Source organism: Vanellus vanellus (assembly GCF_965231255.1).
Source record: "Vanellus vanellus genome assembly, chromosome: 5".
Classification (NCBI taxonomy): Eukaryota; Metazoa; Chordata; class Aves; order Charadriiformes; family Charadriidae; genus Vanellus; species Vanellus vanellus.
In genome coordinates, this window is record NC_138910.1 from 7,428,659 (window position 1) to 7,453,474 (window position 24,816).

Here is a 24,816-nt window from a genome sequence, read left to right on the forward strand (position 1 = left end):
CCCGTAATCCAATCGGCTGTTCAGAAGCAATCATATCCTTAGATAAGAGCTGCACAGCTCCTACACGCAATGCCCATTTTCTTGAAAAGATGGAGCAAAATGTAGTTAGCCAAATCTTCAACAATTTTCCAACACTTAGAGGTACAAGACGAATGTAATTCAACATATTACATCGATCTGCATTAAAATACTGTCATCTTTTCCCCCAAATACCGTAATTCGTCTTTTAATTTCACAGGGCAATAACAGAGGGGAAGCTTAAAGCTGAAGCGACTGTATCAACAAACTGTTTGTCACTTCTGTTAGAAAATAGAAAAACCTGGAATGGAAATTTGGAAGGCCTCAACCTAGTCCAGCGACTGTAATGAGAAGAAGAAATATATAAAAGCTGAATTAATCCTCCTAACTCTGAGTTTACATCTGGCGTCTGCTGCAAAAGGCGCGGATCGCTTGAGAGGCTCTACGGGCAGGGGGGACGAAGACATCCGAAAGAGTGCCTTCAAGATACTGCAGAAGAGCCAAAACCTCTATGGAATTAAGAGCACAAAACCCACAGACTATCATGCAGTAACAGGACGTGTTATTATCTCTGTATAAAATCAAACTTCTGCTAAATACACAAGCAAGCTGCACCGCACGGATTGAAGTCACTCTAGGAGGACAATCCTTTATGACGGTTTGACTCAAATAATTACATATATTCATCAAATAAATTGTTTTGATCATGCAAATTGCCCCTCTCTCTTTAGCTCTGCTAAAGCATCTGTATTGGCAGGGCCCTCAACGTGGTGGAAAATGGTAAAACAAAATTGCTGGAACAGTATTTCAAGTAACGTTCTCTGTAGTTAAATTTATGTCAAATATCTGAAAGGCATTGAAAAAAAAAAAAAAAAAGACATACAGGGGTCTGCCAAGAAGCCTAGAAAACACCCTTCACAAGAAGAGGGTGAAAAGATTATTTGGCTTAATGAGAAAAAGACACAAACTGACTGAGGGCTTTAATTTTAAGAACTGGAAAATGGAGGGTTCTCCAAAGTAATTGGTTAAGCAATAACAGGATTTTATTAAAAAAACCCAACCAACCAACCAAACTAAAAATACTGGAGGAAATAATAAGGAGATAATAAGAGAAATCTACTGGCACCTGGAGGAGTTTATTATTGGTTCTAAGCTATCTAATGTCTTTATCAACTGCATAAACCACAATGTAACACAGAAGCCAGTGAAAGATAGAACAAATCTCAGCATCAGGGTGATTTAGCTTCCTCATGTCCGATATCGAACAGAAGCAAGTATTTTACTGCAGGTATTTAACCCAGATTATATGAAAATAATTAGGATGTCACGTATTTATATATAAAGAGTCTGTAGAGCTTTGCTCTAGTATTTAAACATTGCCCAGACCAGAGGAAAGAGAAGACAATCTGCCCTGCAGCGGATTAATGATATGTGTCCAGCTTAGCTAAACAGCAGCGCCATCAGCTAATTTGGTTTACCATCTGGGCAGACAACTTGGGCAAGCTGCAGTGTTCCTAAGAACCTCGGTGTGTCCAAATCTGTGCTGGAAGTCAAAGTCCTGCGGGTGCAGAGCAAAACTCCTTCTGAACTGCTCAAAGGACTGAGAAGCGTTTGGGAAGGCAACGAGTAGAATCGTGCACACAATATGTGTATATGTGGGCATATCACAGAATCATGGAATAGTTTGGGTTGGAAAGGACCTTTAAAGGTCATCTGGTCCAACCTCCTTGCAACAACCAGGGACATCTTCCACTAGATCAAGTTGCTCAGAGCCCCATCCAACCTGACCTTGAATTCTTCCAGGGATGGGGCATCTACCACCTCTCTGGGCAACATGTTCCTGCGTCTCACCACCCTCACAGTAAAGAGTTTCTTCCTTATATCAAGTCTAAATCTACCCTCTTTCCATTTAAAGCCATTACCCCTTATCCCATCGCAACAGGCCCTGCTAACAAGTTTTTCCCCATCTTTCCTGCAGGTCCCCTTTAAGTACTGAAAGGCCGCAATAAGGTCTCCCCAGAGCTTTCTCTTCTCCAGGATGAACAGCCCCAACTCTCTCAGCCCATCCTCATAGGAGAGGTGCTCCAGCAACCCATCCATCAGGTTGATGGCAACCCATCCATCAGGTGTGTCAACTGCACTGCTCAGCTTGGTGTCACCTGCAAACTTGCTGGGGGTACACTCGATCCCACAGTCTATGTCATTGATGAAGATATTGAACAGTATTGGTCCCAGTACAGACCCCTGAGGGACACCACACCATCTCCATCTGGACGTTGAGCCATTGACCACTACCCTCTGGATGGGATCATCCAACTAATTCCTCATCCACCGAACAGTCTACCCATATCTAAGTGTACATATATATACATATATATATAAACACACATTTTCCTTATTAGCACAACAATTTCTTCTTACCCTAAAAGCTCCGAAATATACAGGATCTGACCCAATTCTATAAATCTAAATTGGAAAAAGGTAATCCACTTGTGTGCTGGAACAGCTAGAAATAGCTTCTGTTTCTATCCTAAAAAAAAAACACCCCACAGGCAAAGAAACAGCCCCCCACCCCAAAACCAACCAAACAAAAAAACACCCTGAAAAAACAAAACCTCACAAACCTAAAGAAATAGAACGTAATGCAATTCTAAGGTATCACTACTAGAGCCCGCAATAGGAAGATCTGTAATGAATTCAATGGGGTTTAGATCAAGACGGGTGTTCCTGGTAAAGAGGCAAAAAATTTATATTAATATCAGTCGTGGCACTTTTCGAGCACTGGGCACCGATAAACCTTACAAAGACATAATTTCCGAATTTAAACAATTTCTTTCCTTTAATATCTTCTGAAAGGCTTTTGAAATTAGCAAATCTAATGTGTGAGGGAATAGGCAACGCTTTATAGCAATAAGTTTACTTTTAATGGAAGTAGTCTGCTGCGTCTATGGGGAAGAAAGCCCGGTATCTTTTCATTGCAAAAGAGCTTATTGTTACCATACGACTTACTGTGGGATTTCCTTTTGCCTCTTTGGTGATCTGTCTGATCTATTAAGAAAAGCACTGAGGTATGGACAACATACACTTCATTGCAGTTTTACATTTTCATAGTCCCTGCTGCTTCTGTTTGCTACCGCCTACGAATTTCAAACAGTAATATGGAAAAAGAAAAGAAAAAAAAAAATATTTACCAAGTTTCTCACAGGAAAAAAAAAAAAAAAAAAAAACACCAAACTGTGAAGAAAATGAGGCAAGGTCAGAATCAGGTGTTAGAAGTGATGCTGCATCCTAGGACACAACTGCTGCAGCAACGGCTGCGCAGAAAAACAACTGGATCCACCAGCTCTCCCACCTACAAGCCACTACACAAATAAATCTTTGCATGAATACTATTAAAAACCTTCTACACATACTGTGCAACATATTTTTTACATATATATATTCATAACATATATATGAATCCCTCCAGCTTGACTGTTTCGTTTCTCCCTATTAATTTTCATAGTTGAATCTGAAATAAAGGACAGGCAAAACTTAATAGTACTTCATCAGCGTTAATTAGTGGTGAGAATTAATCAGCAAATGAAGGAAATCGCTATTAGTTTTGCAGAAATGCATACGGCATTAAATAGCGTTTAAATAGATGCTGATCTTTTTTAAAGAGTAGCAATTTAGAGATTATTTTCCTCTGATGGGATACTTCAATATTGAATATACAGAGATTAATGTTCAAGGGAACTTGTGTTGCGTTGAAGAGAAATGTTGCTAAAAATAGCAATATATATTTAACGAATGTTTTTGCAGCAACGATAGTCTCAGAGAGAATTCAAGACTTTTGAAATATCCGTGACACCTGAGCTCTCTGATGCTTACACACTATCCAGGTGGGATTATTTGTCCAGGGCTTCCTGTGCTCTGAGAGATAAAAATTTCTTTATAGAAGAAATACGGTGTTTCAGGTCAAATTCTGCTGTTACATGAGCATCTCCCCATCAATCCTCAAGAAGTTCGAGGATTGCCTACAAAATCTGACACAAGGTGGGGTCCCAGAGATAACGCCTATTTTTAACTTCTTCACCAGCACAGTACCTTTTGATCACAATTAAAAATACAGTAAGCACAGAGAGAGTTCTGTTGGCTATTTAACACCGCTCACCTGATTCTTGAGATCCAACTTTGGGCAGGGACGACCTCCATTGTAAGGCTTCTCCTTAAGCCACTTGGATCGGACTTTCACCCCCGGTCCACAAGAAGAGCTGCAAGGGGACCAACCGGACCAATCGCTTAATTTGCAATCAAACGGGCAAGGGACCGTGCAAGATTCTTCAATGTAACCTAAACCAAAAATTTAAGACAGGTTTTAATCACCGCAACTAATGAACTCCGATCCTCTGATGTCTCCCTGCGATCTGCGTAATCAACACAAAATGAGAACTTCTTAAAGAGAAGACATTTGGCAGACTGACAACGTTCTCCCAACGTGAGATTATGGTATTATTTGTAAAGAACAGCAGCGACTAAAACTCTTTTCTACTTGGTTTAGTCCAATGATCATTCGGAAGGCCACGATAAACTGACTGATGTAAAGGACACACACCGGCAAAAGTAGCTGTTGTGAAGCTGGTGGCCACCAACAAGTGGTGATTATCTGCCCTGCAAGATTGCGGCCATAATAAATTCTGGAGAACCTTAGTACACCCCAAGTTTGTGCTTCTTTAGTATTATGCTAGCCATCTCCAGAGCCGGCACGGGCAGGGAGTCAGAGGCTCTCCTCCCAGCAGAAAGGAGGAGAGGACAGTGGAGGCACCAGGGCTGTGCTCCTGGCAGCTCCCACGAGATGCGCGAGGGACCTGGCTGCAGCCTGCCAGCTGGAGCGGTGTGACGTTCCTTCTTGGGAAAAGCAGACAAAACCTGCTTCCCGCATCTTTCTGGTAGTTCTCTCTATACATCTTTCCAGCTCTTTTGCCTGTTCTGGGTTTCATAAACGGCACTTTAAAGCTTTTCTTTCACCTTAACCTGACTTAACATAAAGGTCCTCCCAAGATCATCACCTCTTAAAATCAGAATACCAGGCATCTGCAGGACCAACACCTTGCTGAATTAAGACCCAACAGGGCTTCTTAGGGAAAAACCATAGTTCCTCCACACAGGCACGACCCCACAGCGGGTTTAGGAGCTGGCACATGGGAAGAGAAATTCTGCAGAGCCCAGCACTGGCCGCGGAGCTCCTGGTGTGCAGAACGGCAGCGGAGGGTGGCCAAACCCTCGGGGTCTCTGGGGAACTACTGGCACCAGTCTCGGGTTGGCAGTGTGGAATAGCTCCTGTACCTTCCTGCTTACCGGGCTGCATTCATTCTCCTCGAGTTTCTATTATCTCCTTGTCATGTCTCTATGCACTATTTTAATTTAAGAAAAAAAAAAAAAAAAAAAAAAGAAATTACAGGCGGCTTCGACCCTCTGACAGCTCTGGCAATGATGGTCATGGAAATAACTGAGTTTCATCCCTACTGTATTTCTGATATTTCTCATTTTTATGCCCTTTCTTTCTGTTTGGTTTTCATCACAATAACACTCCTTCTATATTCCTTACCTACACAATACAACTAAGGACAACTAAGTTGCTCAGCGCAACTAAGACGATTAAGGGCTTGGAGCATCTCCCTTATGAGGAAAGGCTGAGAGAGCTGGGACTCTTTAGCCTGGAGAAGAGAAGGCTGAGGGGAGACCTTATTAATGCTTACAAGTATCTAAAGGGTGGGTTGAAGGGGGATGGAGCCAGGCTCTTTTCAATGGTTCCCAGTGACAGGACGAGGGGCAATGGGCACAAGGTAGAACACAGGAAGTTCCGTTCAAATACACGGAAACACTTCTTTACGGTGAGGGTGACAGAGCACTGGCACAGGCTGCCCAGGGAGGTTGTGGAGTCCCCTTCTCTGGAGATTTTCAAGACCCGCCTGGATGCAGTCCTGAGTGATGTGCTCTGGGCAATCCTGCTTTAGCAGGGGAGTTGGGCTAGATGATCTCTAGAGGTCCCTTCCAACTCTGAAGATGCTGTGATTCTGGGATCCATGATTCCGTAATACCTAATTGGCTCATTCAGTTACTCTTTTTTGAAGGGTTTCCCCACTCTATCAAGGTGACAATCACTGCAGCAGGGAGGAAAAAATAAAAACAAAAACAAAACCCAAAACCCAGAAAAACCCAACCCAGAAGCAGCTGCCCTCCAAAACCCCAGACAACAGTCCCAGACAACCGGGAAACACCGAGGCTGAGGGACAGAGATTATTCTGCCCCAGAGCTGGATTTACTGGCTCTGCCATGCCCGAACCTGCTGCTGACTCCAAATCGGGACTGCATTACATCCTGAGCATCGACCCATCCCGAGCAGCAATACGCTGCCTCCCCCCTGGTCTTCATGCTGAAGTCAGTATCAAAAAAGGTTTCAGACTTATTTAGGAATCCCTCACCAGAAAATAACCTCCATCTAGAAGTACAAGAAATACTGGTGTTGTTTTTGTAAACAGTGCCTTAAAAAATGCTACAAACAACAGTAGTTCCCTCTTTCAGTTCAATGATGCTCTATTTCTTCTCTCCTTTTCCTTTGTGATGGTGCTGTTCCCTCTTCCTTTACGGCGGCCACCCCGTGGCCTGACAGCTGCAATCACTTCCCCAGGAACTCGTGCTGTAACTCTTCCCTAAAGCTGCAGACCCGTCCCCATACGGTGTGCTCTGGTTTTCTTTGCTACCTCTTATCTCTGTGTGTTGCGTTGCCTTTTCATTTGCGGCCCCAAAGCCACTGGAATTGGGCATCTTAATTATTTCTGACCTAACCCATTACAGTGGTGTTGGCATGTTTGAGATATTTCAACTTCGTGTGCTTTGTATTCTCATCTAGGTGAGATTACGCTCATACACACACATATACAAATATTTCCAAAACAGATCCACTTTTTTTTCCCCCAAATGAAACTCCCAAATATCCCACTAATATTCTATTCCACCTGCTTAGGTTGCCACTCAAAGCAATTCATAATACATTATGACAAGTAAAAGAAATTTTCTCATGATAGATTTATGAGAAACATTTCTTAGGCAGTTCTCCAAAGAGTTCTGTTCCACCACTGTATGAGAGATCATTTTTCCTTGGGCTGTGTGACAGCCTAGGTAATTAACTCTCAACAGAAACAAAGAAAGTGCCTTGATTCAAAGTAGGATTAGACAAAGGGGTTATCAACTTATCAGCGAAGGCAAAATGGGTTAAGCCTTTTGGCAGTTCAAGACCTACCTCTATAATAAGAAGAAATGTAAGACCAAAAAAAGAACTGTAACACAAAAAAGAGCTGTAAGGAAGAGGAAGGAAAAGTTATAATCAACAACACTGAAGAAACCTATTGTGCTCCATCCCCGGGAAGTGCTGTGGGGATCCCTCAGCGAACCACAGAATTTCTAAAGACGTCCTGTTGCTAAGAGCCCGGCTCATTACTTTTTGAGTTTCTTCACCCATATTTCTAAATTACATTAAGTATAAGCAAATAATGGCCAGCTAATAGAGCATTAAATTACCATACTGCCCAGAGGAAGCCAATTCTCCATATGGAACAACGCAACGGAATCAAAATGGGAACATAACTTTCTTTCAAGCTCTTCTCCCAGGCTGCCATTATTTCTTCTACCAACCACTTGAGGTTAACCCTATGCTGAGTTACCCATGGATCAAAGAGCTCATTCAACAAAAATTTTCCTCCAAAAATCTTCATGTGATGTATCCCCTCTGCTCAGATACAGAATGCCTTTGCGGCTATCTCTTTATGAGAAACTAGTATATAATGTTGTACTCAGCTCATCCGTTGCCTATGAGAACGGGATATTTGTTTTCCTCTGTAGGAGCCCAGCAACGGTTTGCCATTGTCAGGGGGCTGAAAAGACTTCAGTTTAGATACCCACGGTAATCCTACTATTTGTAGCATTGGCACAGCGCATAATACAAAACAAAACAAACCAAAAAAATAACAAGGGAGATATGCTATTAAAACAACCTACTAATAAAGAATTCTACATTCAGGCTATTATCCAGAGAAATAACTTCTTACCATAACAGAATATGAATAAAGGAAACAGCATAAACACATTTCTGAGTTACTGTCGCTCAGCTTGGGGAGACTAACCAGTTTACACTGCTGGTTTTGTCAGTGCCAGACTTAAACATCTCACTCATCCATCACATTCCCCATTTTTCTCTCCTCTGCAGAACCTGGTACCAAAAATTCCAAGCTGAGTTTCCAAGACTTTCTATGGAAAAAGCTGCCCTCTTCTCCCCAGCCCTGCTCAGCCTGCTTTCCATGTGTTCTTATGTTATTTCTTGAAGCTTCCTTTAACCCCCTTTTTTTTTATTATTCCTCAAAATCTCAAATACCATAAAAATAAAGCTCATTTAACTTAGAAACAACAGGTGAGAGGCTCTGTCCTACCTGAACCAACAGCAGGTTCCTGAATGCCGCAGAGCTGGAGCTGCACACACAGATGTCACCGGAGGTAGCAACAGAAACACCAGTGCACGGGATATTTAGGTAGGCACTTCGAAACATACTACTGGGAATAGTCCTGAACTGGCAGGAAAAATTGAGCTGGATGATCAAATAAGCTTCTCCTATGTTTAAGTGCTATTGTTTTACTACTGAGACGCTGCCAACCTGATGGGATGAACAAATGCATTGACCTGGGCTGCACAGTTCATTTTACCACTATTTATTCATTAAGAACAATGGGCTCGTTGCTCTACAAGCCTCAAATGGAGTCTCTTCCCTAAAGTGTCTATAATAAACAAAGCACCCACAGATTACACAGGAGGTACTGGGAAGGCTCAAACACATGACACAGCAACCGTTACTCCTCTCGTTTCTTCACCCTCTACAACTACCTGAAAGGAGGTTTTAGAGAGATGGGAGCTGACCTCTTCTCCCTGGCGACAAGTGATAGGACAAGAGGAAACGGGTTCAAGTTATGTCAGGGCAGGTTTACATTGGATATTAGGAAGCATTTTTTCACTGAAAAGGTTATTAAACATTGGAATAGGCTGCCCAGAGAGGTGGTGGATTCACCATCCCTGGAGGTGTTTAAGAAAAGGGTAGATGAGGTGCTTAGGGACATGGTTTAGGAGTGGTGGTGTTTTTATCAGGGTAGGTTAACGGTTGGACTTGATGATCTTAAAGGTCCCTTCCAACCTCACTGATTCTATGATTCTATGATTCTATGATTCTGTGCAGCCCAAGAGACGGAGCAATCGCAGGGAGATTAATAAAGTGAGGATGATGGCCCGGGGGACGTCAGAGGTTAAGGCTCAAAGACACGGTGTAGAAACCGTTATTGTCTTATTTTTACTGGGCAGCCCAAAAGAGCCAAGGCAGTGGGAGGCAGCTGGAGGATGGGCTGGTGGGCATCGGCGGCGCAGAAGCACGGAGAGGCTGTGGATTGCACTGCAGCGCCGAGGACTGGGGGGAGGAAGTTTTGCAGGAGCACAACTTCTTTCCCACCTACCCACGACGCCGTACATATCACCCCAGGCACAGCCAGCGAGGGGCCGCAGTGTCCTTCCGTGTCCCCCTCTACATTCGCAAACGGACCGTGGCGGGAGAAGCGGGTGATTAGTAGGTTTACAAGCTAACGTAAGACACTGGCGTCCGCCTGGTTGTTGCACTTCCAAATGATAAATTTGCTGCGGGTGCGAGGTCTGCACACAGCGTTAAACAACAGCGCCAACCGGATTCCAAGAGGCAGCCTTAAAAGTGATTCAAAAATAAACAACATTTCTCCAGCAGCTTTGGAAACAGGCGCACTTCTAATTGAATTGGCTTTAAACTCATTTGTATCCTCTCTAACGTATTTCATCACCTCAATTAACAAACTTCTAGCAGTTCTACCCTTGTTAGAAGCACCTTGAGGTGCTTCATAAAACCCAAGGTCATTGCCACGAGAGGGACAATTCTGTGCATCACCGCAACTGCCACTGGTAATAGCACCAGTAAATCCCCTTGGAGTCCACAGGCTAAAAGAGATCACCCCTTAACAAACAAGGCAGCAGCAGAGTGGACAGTGACAGAGAAGAAATGTTTCTAATCACACAGACCAAAGGTAGAGGAAAAAAAAAAATCAATTCATTTTGTAATTAATATTTACATTCATTTGGTTACTGACTGTGAAATATGTAGAATAACGCCAGTAAATCCATGTGGTGCTAAACATCTAATAGCTAAAGACTTTATAAAGGAGACCTGGTGGACCGTGGCACTTGGTTGGCCCGATCCTGCTCAGCTGAAGCCTTGGGATCTCCTACAAAGCAAACCTCGGGTTTTAACTCAGGTTAAAACTTAGGATTGAGCATAGACTGCGGTTAAGAGACAAATTCCACCAGCTGATCACAGATCTATGGTTGGAGCTTTCCCAACGTGCTGCAGATAAGGCAGCCACCGGCCATGGGCCACATGGCACGACCGAAGGCTCCAGAAGCTTGGGAGATACAAGGGGAGCACGTCATCCTAAGCAATCCAGGTCAAAATATTTAAATCCTCCTTCAAGGGAGAATACTATTAACTGGAGGAAACTAAGCAGAATAAGTCTGGCAGTCTTAAAGTTGCTAACAACTTCAGTTGCATCTGAAAAGGATGTAATATTGCCACGGAACAAATGTTTAATTTTTTTTTTTTTTCTAATACGCAAGGATTTGAGAGATTTTATGCATTATTAGTTTGCTAGCTGGGAAATTTAAGAGATAATCTAATGAATACATTCAGTAGATGCACAACTGAAAAACCCAGCAAAAATAACTTTTACATCAAATATTTCGCAAAGCTCAAATAATAGACCCTTAGCTCATTTATTTCCACTTGCTCTTCTCAACAAAGATGCACATGCTCTCGTTATCTCGTAGCAGACTGATTATAGATTCTAAATAGACCAGAGAGGACTTGTAAAAAACGCTGGTAAGTTTAACTCAACATTATTGTTATTGAAATTCATCCAAAGGTTGGTTTTATTGCTCAATTTCACAGTCCCTATAAATTCTGAGGAGGCATTTGGGTTGATGCTGACTTTGCATTATGATTCCTAATTTCTTTTCATTTTGCATTACAGCTTTCTTCCTTAAAGAACTTGCAAGCTTACACTTTGAGTTGCATGCCAACCCTAAGAGTTGATATATTTAATCTTTTAACTAAATAAGGAAATTTCCATTAATTAGCACATTCCTTGTAACAGATTGCAGAACAAGCTGAGAACTCTTCTGGAGAAGAGAGGTTCGTCTGCTGCCTTCTGAGTGCAAATAAATAGTGTAAACAAACAGGACTTCACAGCGGACATTCATCTCGCGGGGAACTTCTGATGCAGAAACCCACTGCACAAATCTGTCCTGGATCCCCAACCAGCTGTGGAAATGGTCCCCCCTCCTCCCGGGGCTGCTTCCCCGCAGTGGAGGGCTGGGCTGGCTGCTCGGGAGCCCTGACGTCTTAAGACAGACCTTACTTAAATAAAAAAATCATCCACCGGCATCGAGGGCAGCTAGGTGAGCAGCTCAGCTCTGTTTCTCTATAGACTTTGCTCGTCACCCTGCCGCTGGGAAAATCATCTGCTTTGTCCAAACAACACCGAGTAGCTTTTTTTTCCTTTGTCAGTGTCCTCTTCTTCGGTATATCAGGACAGAAACTCATCCCACTGTACTTTATTATGAATAGTTGAGCATATATGTTCTTCAGGCTACTCAATTCATAGTAAAAGCAGATTTTTTTAAACAAACATGAGACTGTTTATCTTTTTTTATTATTATTACGGGATTTATATAATAAAATAAGATTTTTTTTTTCCCCTTTGTGGAAGTGAACACACTTCCACAATACATCAAGAATAAAAAATTAAATTGTCCACAGACCATCAAATTCTCCTTCTACATCTGACTTCTCTCAGAGGCCCAATTGCACAGTAGCTCTGAAAATAGATGTGCGTTGCAGAGCGCTCTGAAGATCAATATAGACTTGGGCAATTTGGACCAGGCGGGAAGCATCTTCCAGAGCCAAAGGTCCATCGCTGGGAGAACGCTGCCGCCAAATGTCACCAAAAATATCTGCCCCCATCAGTAAATCATATATGGCCCGAAGGTCAATGGTTTCAGGCTCTGCTGGAGCACACTAAGAAACTCAATTTCAGAGTTTGGGGCCCTCTGCGGAGAGCATCTTTCTGCCAGTTTCTAAAGATACGACGTTAGGCACTGTCAACACAATATGCCACCTCATTTCAGCTGCCAAGCTGCGACCCCAAGACACAGACAAGCCTCAATTAGGCATCTTCCCTCAGACAGCAACACAACAGTTTCCATTTTACAGAACGGGAAACGCTGATGCCTTTCCTTGTGTGATTCTATGAGCCCGGTAATTACCACGTATTGCGCATTATAATACTGCTCTTAGTTCAGACAAAATAAACCACCAGATGACTCTGCAGAAGGAAGGAACACAAAGCGATCAGATCCATGCGCAATTAATACCACCAAGATGGCTCATAACGACATGAAAAAAAAAACTTCTTTTTTTTTTCTTTAAATATGCATTCCTAGTACTTTAATTTGCAAACTCGAGAGGTATTACCAAGCGTAAGGGCCCCTGTTCAGGAGCAGGGCACACGGGCATTGGAAGGGCAGGGAGAAGCATCCGGGCCCGCCGCGACCTCCGCAGCCTCCCCCCCCCCCGCCGCCATGGGAGGCGAGTGACACCGTGACCCTTCCGATCAATGCATTTAAATCAATACACTGCCTCAGTTCCTACAAGTCTCATCGACGCTAAATGAGAAACCTAACTACACACTTTAATTATACCGGAGCCGTTTTAAAGCTGCCACTAGCCATTACCGACATTCGGAAGATCTGTGAGCGCTTTCCCGAAGGCCAGGTCGCTGCCGCGAGGTCCAGCCTGCTGGGACGGGGAGCTATCAGAGGTCACCTTGCTACAGAGGCAGGGACACAAAGGCGTCTGACCTTCTTAAATAAAGCCGTACTAGAAAAAACATCTGATGGAAACAAGGTTTTAAAAAAGAGAACAGTCCTGGTTTTCCGCAGCTTAGGCACGGGGAGAGCAGCCCGACTCATTTAAATGATGGAAAACCTTGAGATGGAAATAGGACATTTTTGTGACGTTAGCAGGCCCCAGCACAGAGTACTGATGTACCGAATTCCTGATAGACTTTTGTTTCAATTTTGCACCGTGACTTTGAGCACTCTGGTTGTGTAGTTCAATCTCCTCTGCTGGGGGACTTCAATGAATTCCGACAGAAGCAGAAAGCGATGCAATCTTGTTGAATAATACGATTTTTAATGGTCACTCCTCCACGTTACCAAATACAAATGAGATCCAAGATTTCACAGAGGGAATCTCTGTCTGTAGTGAGGGATATTAGAAGTTTTGCAAAGTAGGCTCTCGGTGATTTAATTTACACCATCCTCATTTGCAAACCTTGGAAGACAGAGAGATTTCAAAGTTTATCTCAGACCGAGGAACAGACTAGGGTAGGATAAGTTCTCAGTTACTCATCAATATGGTTATGATAATCCTTACAGCAGACTGAGCTGAAGTTTAATTTTATCCACGTTTCCTAGTTCAGGCTCATTTCCTCAAATTTTCTAAATTCAGCTGTTGCTATGTTTTCCAAGTTGGTCTCCCACATTCTTTGATCAAGCAGACTACATCAGGCATCTTAAAAGATACCCACTACGTGCCCATCTCCCCCTTTCATGCTAACGTTATCGCTGCATGCAGTGCTCCAGCAAACTCATTTCTGCTCTGGCAGTCGGCTCATTTTATTCAGACACCGGCCTACGTGCAAAAAGGGGAATTCTTATTTTTGTTGGACTCTTCTTCCGTACAAGTAGACAGACACGCATGATGTTGCTTATTCAGAATATGTGGGCCCATGCAAAATTCAAGTTCATCAAGGCCAAGTGCAAGGTCCCGCACATGGGCCTGGGCAATCCCAAGCACAAACACAGGCTGGGCAGAGAACGGATTGAGAAAAGCCCCGAACAGAAGGACTTGGGGGTGTTGGGGAATCAGAAGCTCAACATGACTCGGCAATCTGCACTCACAGCCCAGAAAGCCAACTGCATCCTGGGCTGCATCAAAAGCAGTGTGGCCAGCAGGTCAAGGGAGGTGATTTTGCCCCTCTACTCTGCTCTCGTGAGTCCCCATCTGGAGTACTGCATCTGTCTCTGGACCCCTCAACATCAAAAGGATATGGACATGCTGGAGCAACTCCAGAGGAGGGCCCCAAAAATGATCAGAGGGCTGGAGCACCTCTCCTATGATGATAAGCTGGAGAGAGTTGGGGTTGTTCAGCCTGGAGAAGAGAAGGCTCCAGGGCAACCTCAGAGAAGCCTTCCAGTATCTGAAAGGTGCCTACAAGAAAGCTGGAGAGGGACTTTTTACAAGGGCATGTAGCAATAGGATGAGGAGGAATGGCTTCAAACTGGAAGAGGGGAGATTTAGATTAGATATTAGGAAGAAACTTTTCACTCTGAGGGTGGTGAGGCACTGGCCCCGGTTGCCCAGAGAAGCTGTGGCTGCCCCATCCCTGGAGGTGTTCAAGGCCAGGCTGGACGGGGCTTTGAGCAGCCTGGGCTGGTGGGAGGTGTCCCTGCCCATGGCAGGGGGGCTGGAACGACATGATCTTTGAGGTCCCTTCCAACCCAAACCATTCTATGATTCTATGTCAGGTGTGAAACCCTTTAACTCTCACTGGAACCCACTAAAACAGCTACTATGTCTAGCTGGCACAGGGCTCACTACCAGCAGTAAAGATAGGAAATTGTGACTGTCCGTTTAAAAATTACTTGTCATCCATTTATTTGACTGCAAGTCCTGCTCCTCAGAGCTGTATAAAAAGCAACCACGTTAAAAAACATTGAAAAAAACCCCACGTAAGACACGAGAGGAATCTTGTGAACTACCACCAGTACATGTCACTTCCCAGTAAAGCTACACATCTCTCAAAGGAATCATGAAGTTCCCCATGGGCGGGAAAAATGTAGAGGTCTGAACACCAGAGTACATAATTCATGAAAAGGCTTAGGCTAAAACAGTATTTCTGCATACTTCTAACATAACGTATTAAATGGAATGGCACATAGGGAGAGAAAACCCTTAATTCTAAATCTGTCTTTGTAGGGTAACATTTTATCAGAGCCTTGCTTCATAACGGGCCGTATTTGTGACAAACGCGTTATTAAAGCCGGAGAGACGGGACGCATTTCAAAGAGATACTCTTACCGTAGCCTATTGCAGAAAGCGGGGCAGCAGATCGCCAAGTGCATTAACTTGCCATCGAAGCTCTCCTGACCCTCCGATAGACTATTTCTACACCGAGTTACTCTTTCTACACTAAGAACATTCCCAACTCCCACGGAAGAGCTTTAATCATCCTGTCAAAAAACAGAGACAAACTGACTGAGCCTAATAATAGAAGCGAAAGGCACGGCCACAAGTAAGGGTGGGCAGAGGTGGTCCGGCAAGTGGAGGCTGATGGTGATCGTCAAACAAAGGAATGCATGCTTGAGGTTAGTAAAAAAAAAAAAAATCATTCCTTATAGGCTGGTATTTTCGCCTCTTCAAAAGGGTCATTTTACGGATTGCAGCCAAAAGCATCAAAGAAATTTGGGCAAAAAGACAGGCTATAAAGATTTATATTTAGAGCCAAGGAGTAGCAACAGACATCTCTAGAACTAAATGCAGCACCTAGAGACGATGTTGCTCAAATAGCTAAACCTCTAAATATTTCCTCATAAGATGCGTGCTTGCTTTCTGTCAGAAGACAGAGATCTAGAAGAATGTGCATTTCTATGTACTAATGCCTCAGGGGAAGTCTTACCTCACTTTAAATAAGCTTCTGTGATAGCCAGTTTGACCCATTCAGAAATCACTTTTTTGATGGCTGTTTACCTTTGATTCCATTGCCAGAAAAACATCGAGAACAGCGATGTCTGAACGCTTGTCTTGTGATCCAATTTCATTTGATAAGTCTTTCAACACCCAGGAAAGAAGAACTGTGGCCAAATTTTCTTATGGCGAATAGATTTCGGAGAAAAGGCAGGGAAAAGATAGGGAATAAATCAACGTTCTTTGAGCACTGTTACGAGAGCAATCTGTAAAAAACCTGTGGTTAAACAAGAAATGGAGGGCAGGTCCTTTACGGGCTCTGTTTCTGTGCTCACAGCTCCCCTGGCAGCCACAGCCGTAATTAAGAGTGCCACTGCACACCCGAGGAGATGCGTAGAAACGTCGGCGAGAGGTCCAGAGGAGAACCCAGGCGGGATTTCGGGGCTAAATTTAGAAGCTATTTAGCTTTGAGACAGCAGAAAACGAGTCAAAAGGCGACAGTGGCTTTGAAGAGTCCTGAACCGGGAACGCGAGGGTAGGACAGCCCCGGCTGCAGCTGGCAACACTTTTCAGCCACCTGTGATCCAAACCCAACCTTAATTCCCATGCCAGGGGACGGAATAGGCAGAAAAGAAGGTGAGCTTTTAGCTGAAACTTTTTCTTCAAGAAGTCTTTGAAAAGCTTTGCCCTGGTAAGTAATACAGTCATTTTTCTGCAATAAAAAGGCCATAGAGAGATATACCGCAGAGACACATAGGAGAAACCACAGAGAGAAACAGGAGCATTGTAATATTTAATTAAACCCAAATGCCAAAGGAAGGGTAGGGTGGTCTGAGCACAGGGTCTGTATGTTATCATTAATCAACAGTGCCGAGACTACTCCCACGCTTTTAGGGAGGAGGAGGCATCCCGAGGCTGGCGCGCGTGAGACCCGGAGCTGGGAAGAGGACAGCCTGGGCAGGGCTGCCCGTTTTCCTTGGAAAAGAAACGAGGCTGTCAAGAACGAGGCCTCCGGAAATGATGCCTCATCCATAAGACGTTTGTAGGATGCTGTTTACGGAAGCACGGAAACCACTTAAAACTAAAATGCGTTGGATTCTGGAATTAATGGTTTGTGCTAAGAAAAGGGAATTTCAATATAAAATTTCATTTAGACTAAGACTGAAATTAAATACTTAGGAATATTTTCGAAAACAGGGGTGAAACTCCCATTCAGAAAAGTTTCTATTTCTGAAGATTTTTCAAAACAAAATCAGGCGTTTCTGCAACAATTTCCTTCTTCAAAATAAAACTTATCAGATATGGAAAAACGTATACCACAGCAACTGCCAGAATAGACAGACTTCCAAAAATAAACAGGCATTTATTCAACGTAGCTTTTCCAATTTTTTTTTTTTTTTCCCCAAAATTGTTACCTTGTAGGAAAGGTAAGTTTGCTATCAGTCGACCATAAACTGGGGTCATATGTCTTTAACCTATTAAACTCTGCTTATAGTTTTTTGACATACACAAATGTAATTTTGCAGAAAGATTATTAAAATCTAGTGATCAAAAGCTCCCTGGAAATAGCTCATTTTCTCCTCAAATGACACCGCAGAGTTTCAGAGCAGGTCCTTGTGTTACCTCACAGGTCGGTCATGCAATGTCGGTCAAGCTGGTGGCCAGGGCTTTCACGTACGGCAGCGTAAAGCCCAGAGGAATGCCCCAGTAGAAATACAGCACTACTCTGGGCTGACCTTTCAGAAAATCAAATATCATGAGACTTGATACTACCTGGTTTTGTGCAGGAGGAGTTGAAATTCCTGATCCATGACCTTTCCATACTGTCCTAAATCTCTCAACGCCGGGGACGCGTTCAGGACAGAAGCAGCACTGTCACTGCTGGCACACGCTGCCCTGATGTGCCTCTGAGCAGGGAACATCCTTCCAACAACCACAAAAGCTATGAGTTTTCACATCACCAAAGTTTTTAACTCCTCCTGGTGCCTGTGTTTGCCCAACCCACCCGTTTGGGATTAAAGCTGACATTTTCAAGGAGTGACCTCGCCAGCAGCATTCCCAGTAGTGTGTTACATCGACCTGACTGGGAGGGACAGAGTGACACCCCTGCATCAGGAGGTGCTGGGGGACCCTCTGAGCAACCCCCGTCTTCTTTGATTTGCCCACCCGCAACTAAACCACATACAACAAAACACTGCACTGTTGAGAGTAAGGAGGTATACGAGCATCCCTGCCGTGCCCTTCATAAATTTAGAGATAATTACAGCTTTTTAAGGGGACTGTAGGTTGAAGCTAACCGCTCTGTGATTTAAAGCCAGGATCTATTTGTCCGTTGTGTCTTTCTTCCAGGTTCCTGTTGTTGCGAGCACAGCAGAATTTGAATAGTGTAAGGGCTCTTCATAAATTCCTGCTTTCCATAAATTGCTCGTTGGATCAAAAGCAGAACCTCCGTGCAAGAGCACAGAAATCTCCAGCCTTTGATTTGGAACAGATGAGGCACCCTGTGTTCCTCTAAGATTAAAAAAAAAAAAAAAAACAAAAACAAAAAACCCCAAAAAACCCTGTTGGCGCAGCACACAAAAAAGAGAGGCAAAGGAACTACATGAAATAATTCAAAACAAAGGAGGTGAAAATTCAAAAATAGTACAAGGAACTCAGATGACAGATGGAGAAGCGGATGAACTGCAGTTAAGAGGACAATTTCACATGCAAAGAGGATGCTCCAAATGCCAGCCAGAGAACAGAGGCCCTCTGGACTAGGGGTGAGCTGAACACAATAGAAGCCAGTCTTCTGATGGGAAGACAAACTGAGGCAAATTATCAATCACATTTTCGTAACATAGTTAGCGATAGTTACCTCTATCCATAATTTCATAATTGTATTTCCAAATTAAAGGAAGGAAAAGAAGAGTGAGCCAACTCTGGGGAAAAAGGAATTAGCTTAATCTGGAAACTGCAGGTCACTCCTTTCTTGAGCTTATTGAATGGGCCGTCAACAAAAATGACGACATCACTAAAGTAAAGCTGCACACTAATCACAAAAGCCAGTCATTTAAAAAAAAAGCTACAGTGTGTTTTTTCTGGACATCAGTTTGGTATAGAAAGGAATAAAATCCAGAAAAGCCTGGGATTTATATTTTTAAGCTTGTCATAGCTAATATATAATCACGAGCTAACCCAAGACTGAACTGCAGTGAGGATGGCTAAATTAGTCGAGGTGCGACCTGTGTAGCCACCACAGTTGACTCAAAGCATTCACACAAGCTGTGCTCAGCTGTGCCGGGTCAGGGCAGAGGTCTCTCCAGCCCAGGACTCGGGTCCTGACAGAAGAAACTAGAGACCACCAGGCAAGCTAGTAGCGCGTTTCCATTAAGGCACAGCTGGAATGCTTTTGTCTTCACTGGTTTTGGACCTCGGGTACTGTGTATGTGGCAACTACACTAATGGGGAGAAAACCCATTATGTGTTGAGAAGGTATGCTTAAAGGGCTTATATATTTGCAGATAATGGGCTTGGGAGAGTTGGAGCCCAGACTGCTGAAAAACACAGACGAACAGCCTTCAGTATTTTTTGGTTCGTCTTTTCTTTCCCCAAGTGGCCAATGCAGAACTGCGCACAAAACTCAGTGTAAGATGAGGGCCTCAGACCCTGAACCTCTCTGAGCAGGGGTCAACTTCTACATTAGACTCAAACTCACGGTATATTCACTTGATAACTATGATACCTTCACATAATAGGTGACATTGACACGAGTGAACGAAACCCTACTGAAGCGGTAAGATCAACAGCCAGGTTTCAGTCGGGGAAAGCGAAAAGAGCCCAGACAAGAGCCCAGAGCTTGTTCTTGAGGAAAGTTACAGACAGACCTACTCTATTCTATGCCACTTTTCTTGTCCCATACCTTGTCCTCATGGCATTATCAAGTCTGACACAAACTTAAATCTACTTCTAAGGCAAAGTTTGCATCCTTACATCTGTCTCTCTACACTCTGTAAAAGTTCTTCAAAGGGACCTAGCAAAGAACCGAGGTCTAAGTCTTATAACTTCTCACTCCTGTCCTGGTTCAAGGGAAAGGAACTTTTCCTTTCGCACTGCCCTGCAAAAGGAAAAGACCAGGGAACAAAGAGAAGTCAAAAGACCGGAAAGAAAGAGAAGAGGAACACGCTTACCCGCACAGCTCATAAAGCAAGAACAATGCCTAGCTATCACAGTGATTGGCATTCAATATATAAGGCAGAGCCTTAATTAGCCATAAATATGGTCAGCTAGGAAATGTCAAAAGGTCACCTGATATTAATTGCGAACAAGACAAACTGAGCTGCTCAAAAAAAACCTATCATGAATAATTTCTCAGGGCTTAGCAATTCTGCACGCTTCTGTAATTTGCTCTTCTTTATTATGATTGAATAACATTCTGCTAATTATTAATTGCATAATGATTTGTTTCTATCACTAATTCAATATTGTGTTCAGAAGTGCATTTTGAAAGCTCCCAGCTCCAGAGCCCATAAATCTCAGGCTTATCTTCGTTTAACTGCTCTGGTTGGAAGGCAGGTCCCAAGCGATGGAAGTGGAGCCTACGGAGCTTTCTGCCCACTTTTGGGCACTGTACACCCAAAGTCACCGAAATATCCATGTCCTCTGGAGGCCGAGGCAACACTGCTTTCCCGCTCACCTTGCAGGGAACGGGAAGGTGTTCACCACTGGGTAGCGATGAATATTAACAAAGAGGGGTCTGGCCGCAGATTCATAGTTCACCCTTAGGGGAACTCCTATGGGGCACACCTCTTCCCTCCTTTACATCCCGCTTCCAAACCTAAAGGTCTTCAGAGCACTCCATAAAAGGAGGATAGGGCTCCACTGTATGGTACTCACCCCCCCTCCAGCCTCTGACATGGCTCCTGTGCCAGGGCCGGGTTGCAATTCATTGCTGCTCAGCTAAAAAGCTGAAGACGAGAAAGCCAACAATGATCCCCTTGAGCTACGACTCCCTACTACCTCCCTAAGAGAAGCCGGACCATTAAAAATGCCACATAAATATCACTGACAGAAAACAGGCTTCAAGGTTATTCAGAAAAGCCCCCCACACAGACAACCTCCTCTTTTTAACTGTGATAAAAACCCCCGAGTATCTCAAAAAAGCAAGTCACGGCACAGGCCCCTTTCAAAACCCAACAGCTCCCTTTTTGCAGAAGAAAAGGTAATGTTGTGGGGGAAAGGTATAGCATTCCTCCTTCATGGGCCACAGAGGCATAATCAATTGGTACAACAGCACATTGTCGAAACACAAACCACGGAAAGCTGCTTCATGAATCCGTGCAGCCAGCTGGAACAGCCATCAACAGCTGCGAGAGGAAAGCACTCCAGGACTGAATCACTTCATTAGGGTGGGTTTCTTTTTCCTGTTATTACATGCAGCTCAGGCTGCTGATCCTCGGCCTGAAGACCCTCCACAGAGCAGCCCCGATTCTTTCTCTGCTCCCTTATATACTCTGCAACATTAACGGTTCCCGTTGTATTACTTAATCTCCTCCTGAGACATCATTTCTCCCTCTCCCATCATATAGCTCACCCGCAGTCTTCCAACCTACTGCATCCCATCGTGTGGCGTCCTAAGTTTTTTTTTGACTGGAAGTCAGAGAGCATTAGTGGTTTGGGGGCAGCACGGGTACAGCATTTGCTCCTAAGATTTTGTCTGTAAATTGGTTTAGTGTAATGATTACCATAAACTGCAAACCATGGAAACTGGGAGAAAATATCCAGATGGAATGACATTTCCCGCTTGCTCGACTTCTAATTCTGCCCTATTTCTGTTTGATGTAGGCTACTGGATTGTATGCGAAATATAAGCGGACAGAACCACAGCCCAGAGCCCCGGCAAGCAGCGACACTGGGCTATATGCTGGGTATCAATTTGAGCTTGAGACTGGCACGAAGTCGCAAGGATGAGACCACTGGCTGTTGAAGCCATGTGTACTGGGCAGGAGCGACGGCAGGTGACATCACAGGGTTTTTCTAATGAAATACGATTGCCTCAAGAAAATTCCCGAATCTTTCAGTGAAAACATGAACACCTCCGAATTGAGTACGAACACCTCCAAATTGAGTGAAAGGGAATAAAAATTTACAAGCAAGGAAAAGCCGAAGTAGGAAATATCTTCAAACAAACTGCTAACTGAAATATAGCTTCTCTTTTTCCTACGTTTTTATGGGATTTTAAGACAAATGAGAGAAACGCCTCTGGTATTCTGACAGCGAAGCCGACTTTAGCCCTCTTATACTTCATTTCCATTGCAGAAATGCCAGCAGACCCTTAATACTGAGCAAAACCTTAGTATTGATAGTGATAAGAATGGTGTTCAACAGTCACAGCAACCCTGTGAAAGCTGTTCCAGCAAGTAAATGGGTACACACCTACGACAGGCTCCAAAATGAACTGTTGAGTGGGTAACCGTGCTCAGCAGCAGAGCCATTTACACGTGTTGTGCGCTTTTTTTAAATCTCCTTACCCGAACTGCTACAGCGAGATGGTTCCACCAGTCTGCCGGTCTTATCGTAACAGGCGATAGCCCGCAGCCGCACACCCTCGCCGCACTCCTTGGCATCTCCGGGGGATGGCGCTCCCAACTGCGGCTCGGATGTACCTCCTCCGATAATGCAGTCGGACCAGTTTCCGTGGGGCTGGGAGGTAAACGCCTCGCAGGGGCACAGCTCTGTTTCAACTTGAGGATAAACTTCTGTATTCTGGCATTTGTCTCGCTTTCTGCTTCGCCCTGTTCCAACCACAGAAATCCGTTCGTTAGCCTAACATCTGCTACTTTTGATAACAACACGTCATATTATTTATACTTGCATGAAGTCAACGCATTAGAACCAAGACAATCTGAATGTTAATATCCAGGAATGTTTCCGAAGCATCTATTAGCTGCTGCCAGTGCTCTGGAGTGCAAGGACAAGGTATTTATCTCCACGGGCAACCAGAGAACTTGGAAATACTGTTTTGATGGGCAGGGCAAGGAGCAAAATGCAAAGTCTTACTCTAGTAACGGCCTGCCCAGAAAACGCTTTGTAATTTTATGTAATATCATCTTTCTCTAATTATCTGACGAAAATAAATTGATTGGTTTGTCTCTACTTGCTCACAATCAATGGTTGCCAGGACAACTTCCAGAGGCCTCTACATTAGCCACAACTTCTTCTTTGAGGCTACTTTGCAAATTAGTTACAGATGCACTCCGCACACAGACCACGCTCTGAAGAAAACAGAAAAGATAATCCGCCGTAAATTATTAGGGCTGGAAAGCATTTCAATGGTTATATTTGGTTTAATGTTTTCTTTCGCTCTATTCCTTCGGCAGGTTTTAAAAGAAGGCTCTTTACAGATCTTTCAGGAGCTTCAGGAGGCGGTGGCATTCAAAGGAGCCGGTGGTACGGCTCTCTGCTACTGCCCTCTCCGTGCCCTGCTCCTGGAGGACTTCTAGGCAGGAGAAGAGGTCCCCGGTACAAGGCGAGAGAATGTAAAGAAGCGAATCCACGCTCCCTGCAGCCCTACAGCTGCTCCGGGGAACAAAATTCGGCATACAGCCTCTAAAGGTAAAACCAGTGCTTTTCTTGGCGTGGGTTAGCCGAGGTGAGGTGGAGCAATCTTAATGCCGGCTCAGCTCGGGAATGTCTTTGCATTTGGCATCTGCACAGAAGGGGAGAATTCACCTTCGCTAACAAACCGCACCTGTAGCTCACCCTCAAAATGTTCCTTGGGGATCTCGGACGCGCTAAAAATACTTTTGCCAAAAGTTTTGAAAGCTTCGATCCCAAAAGAAATGTTTTCTCTTTGGTATTGCACACAAATCAGATACTAAAAACCAAAAAAAATAAGTTTTATGACCCCACAACCCTCTATCTAGCGTGGAACCAAGAGTCATTTCACCGCGCGTCCGCAGGAGCACAAGGTGGCTGTCGTCAGTCTCCAAAGAGAAGGGCACCGACTGCAGACCCTTAACACCACCGCCCTTTAAGCCCCAGCTCTTTCAAAATTGCATTTCCGGAGTCCTGGGAAATGTAAAGTTTGCCAGCACAAAGGGATAATAAACACAAAGAAATCAAATAGTGCCAGCATCTTTATATTTTTATATATATCATTTATGAGGAAAATCAGGTAAGGTATAAGAAGGACAAGTCCACATACTTAAAGGAAATAGATTTAAATAGATTGGGAGCTCTCTAGCGGCATTTCCAGCATTTTATGTTTGACGAGCTGACAGAAGCCACAAACTCAGCGTATATGTACAGCTGTACGTTCTGCATTATATTAGTAAACATGGGAATTTGGGACTTGCCCGTATTTTTCCATTATTACATGAAGCACATCAGGCACAGGTAAGGATGCTCATAATCTCACACTTATACGACGCTTTTTTTCCAACTTGCTCTGCCATCTGTTTTGCAGGAATCTTCCCTCTAATGAAGTTGCTATGAAAGCCCTATTTTGAGGGCAAAAGTGACATTCATCCCATACTCTTCACACAGAAATTGTTTTAGAAGTAGTGATGCCGATATTTTTATCATCTTCACAGACCGCTTTAGAAATTACTATTAAAAAATACCACGGCCAAAATTTTCAAGGATGTGAATGCTTCAATTAAATAGTATCTGCTTTTTCAAATTAAATTTCTGAACACTAACAAATATTATAAATATTAAATATTATCAGGTAGTACATACTGTACATAAAAATTATATGAAAGATTAAAAATACACCTTCCTACAGAAAATGCATTGTATCCATAGTACTGTGAATTAACTGACTATTAATTAATTGAAGACTTACCTAAAAATTGTGTTTTCATTATAATGACTTTGAATTTTGATATGTTCTGTAATAAATCTTTCGCTT

The 24,816-nt window shown here is 43.6% G+C and overlaps 1 protein-coding gene across 1 annotated transcript in view; it reads right to left on the reverse strand.

Annotated features, from left to right (window-relative positions):
* Positions 1–24,816, reverse strand: part of THSD7B (thrombospondin type 1 domain containing 7B) — a gene marked incomplete at its 5' end in the record, with an annotated part of 282,468 nt that overhangs the window by 82,774 nt on the left and 174,878 nt on the right. Inside the window, 2 exons of the mRNA XM_082484447.1 lie at positions 4,175–4,353; positions 22,433–22,696. Coding sequence (XP_082340573.1) covers positions 4,175–4,353; positions 22,433–22,696 — 443 coding nt within the window. The remainder of the gene's footprint in view (positions 1–4,174; positions 4,354–22,432; positions 22,697–24,816) is intronic.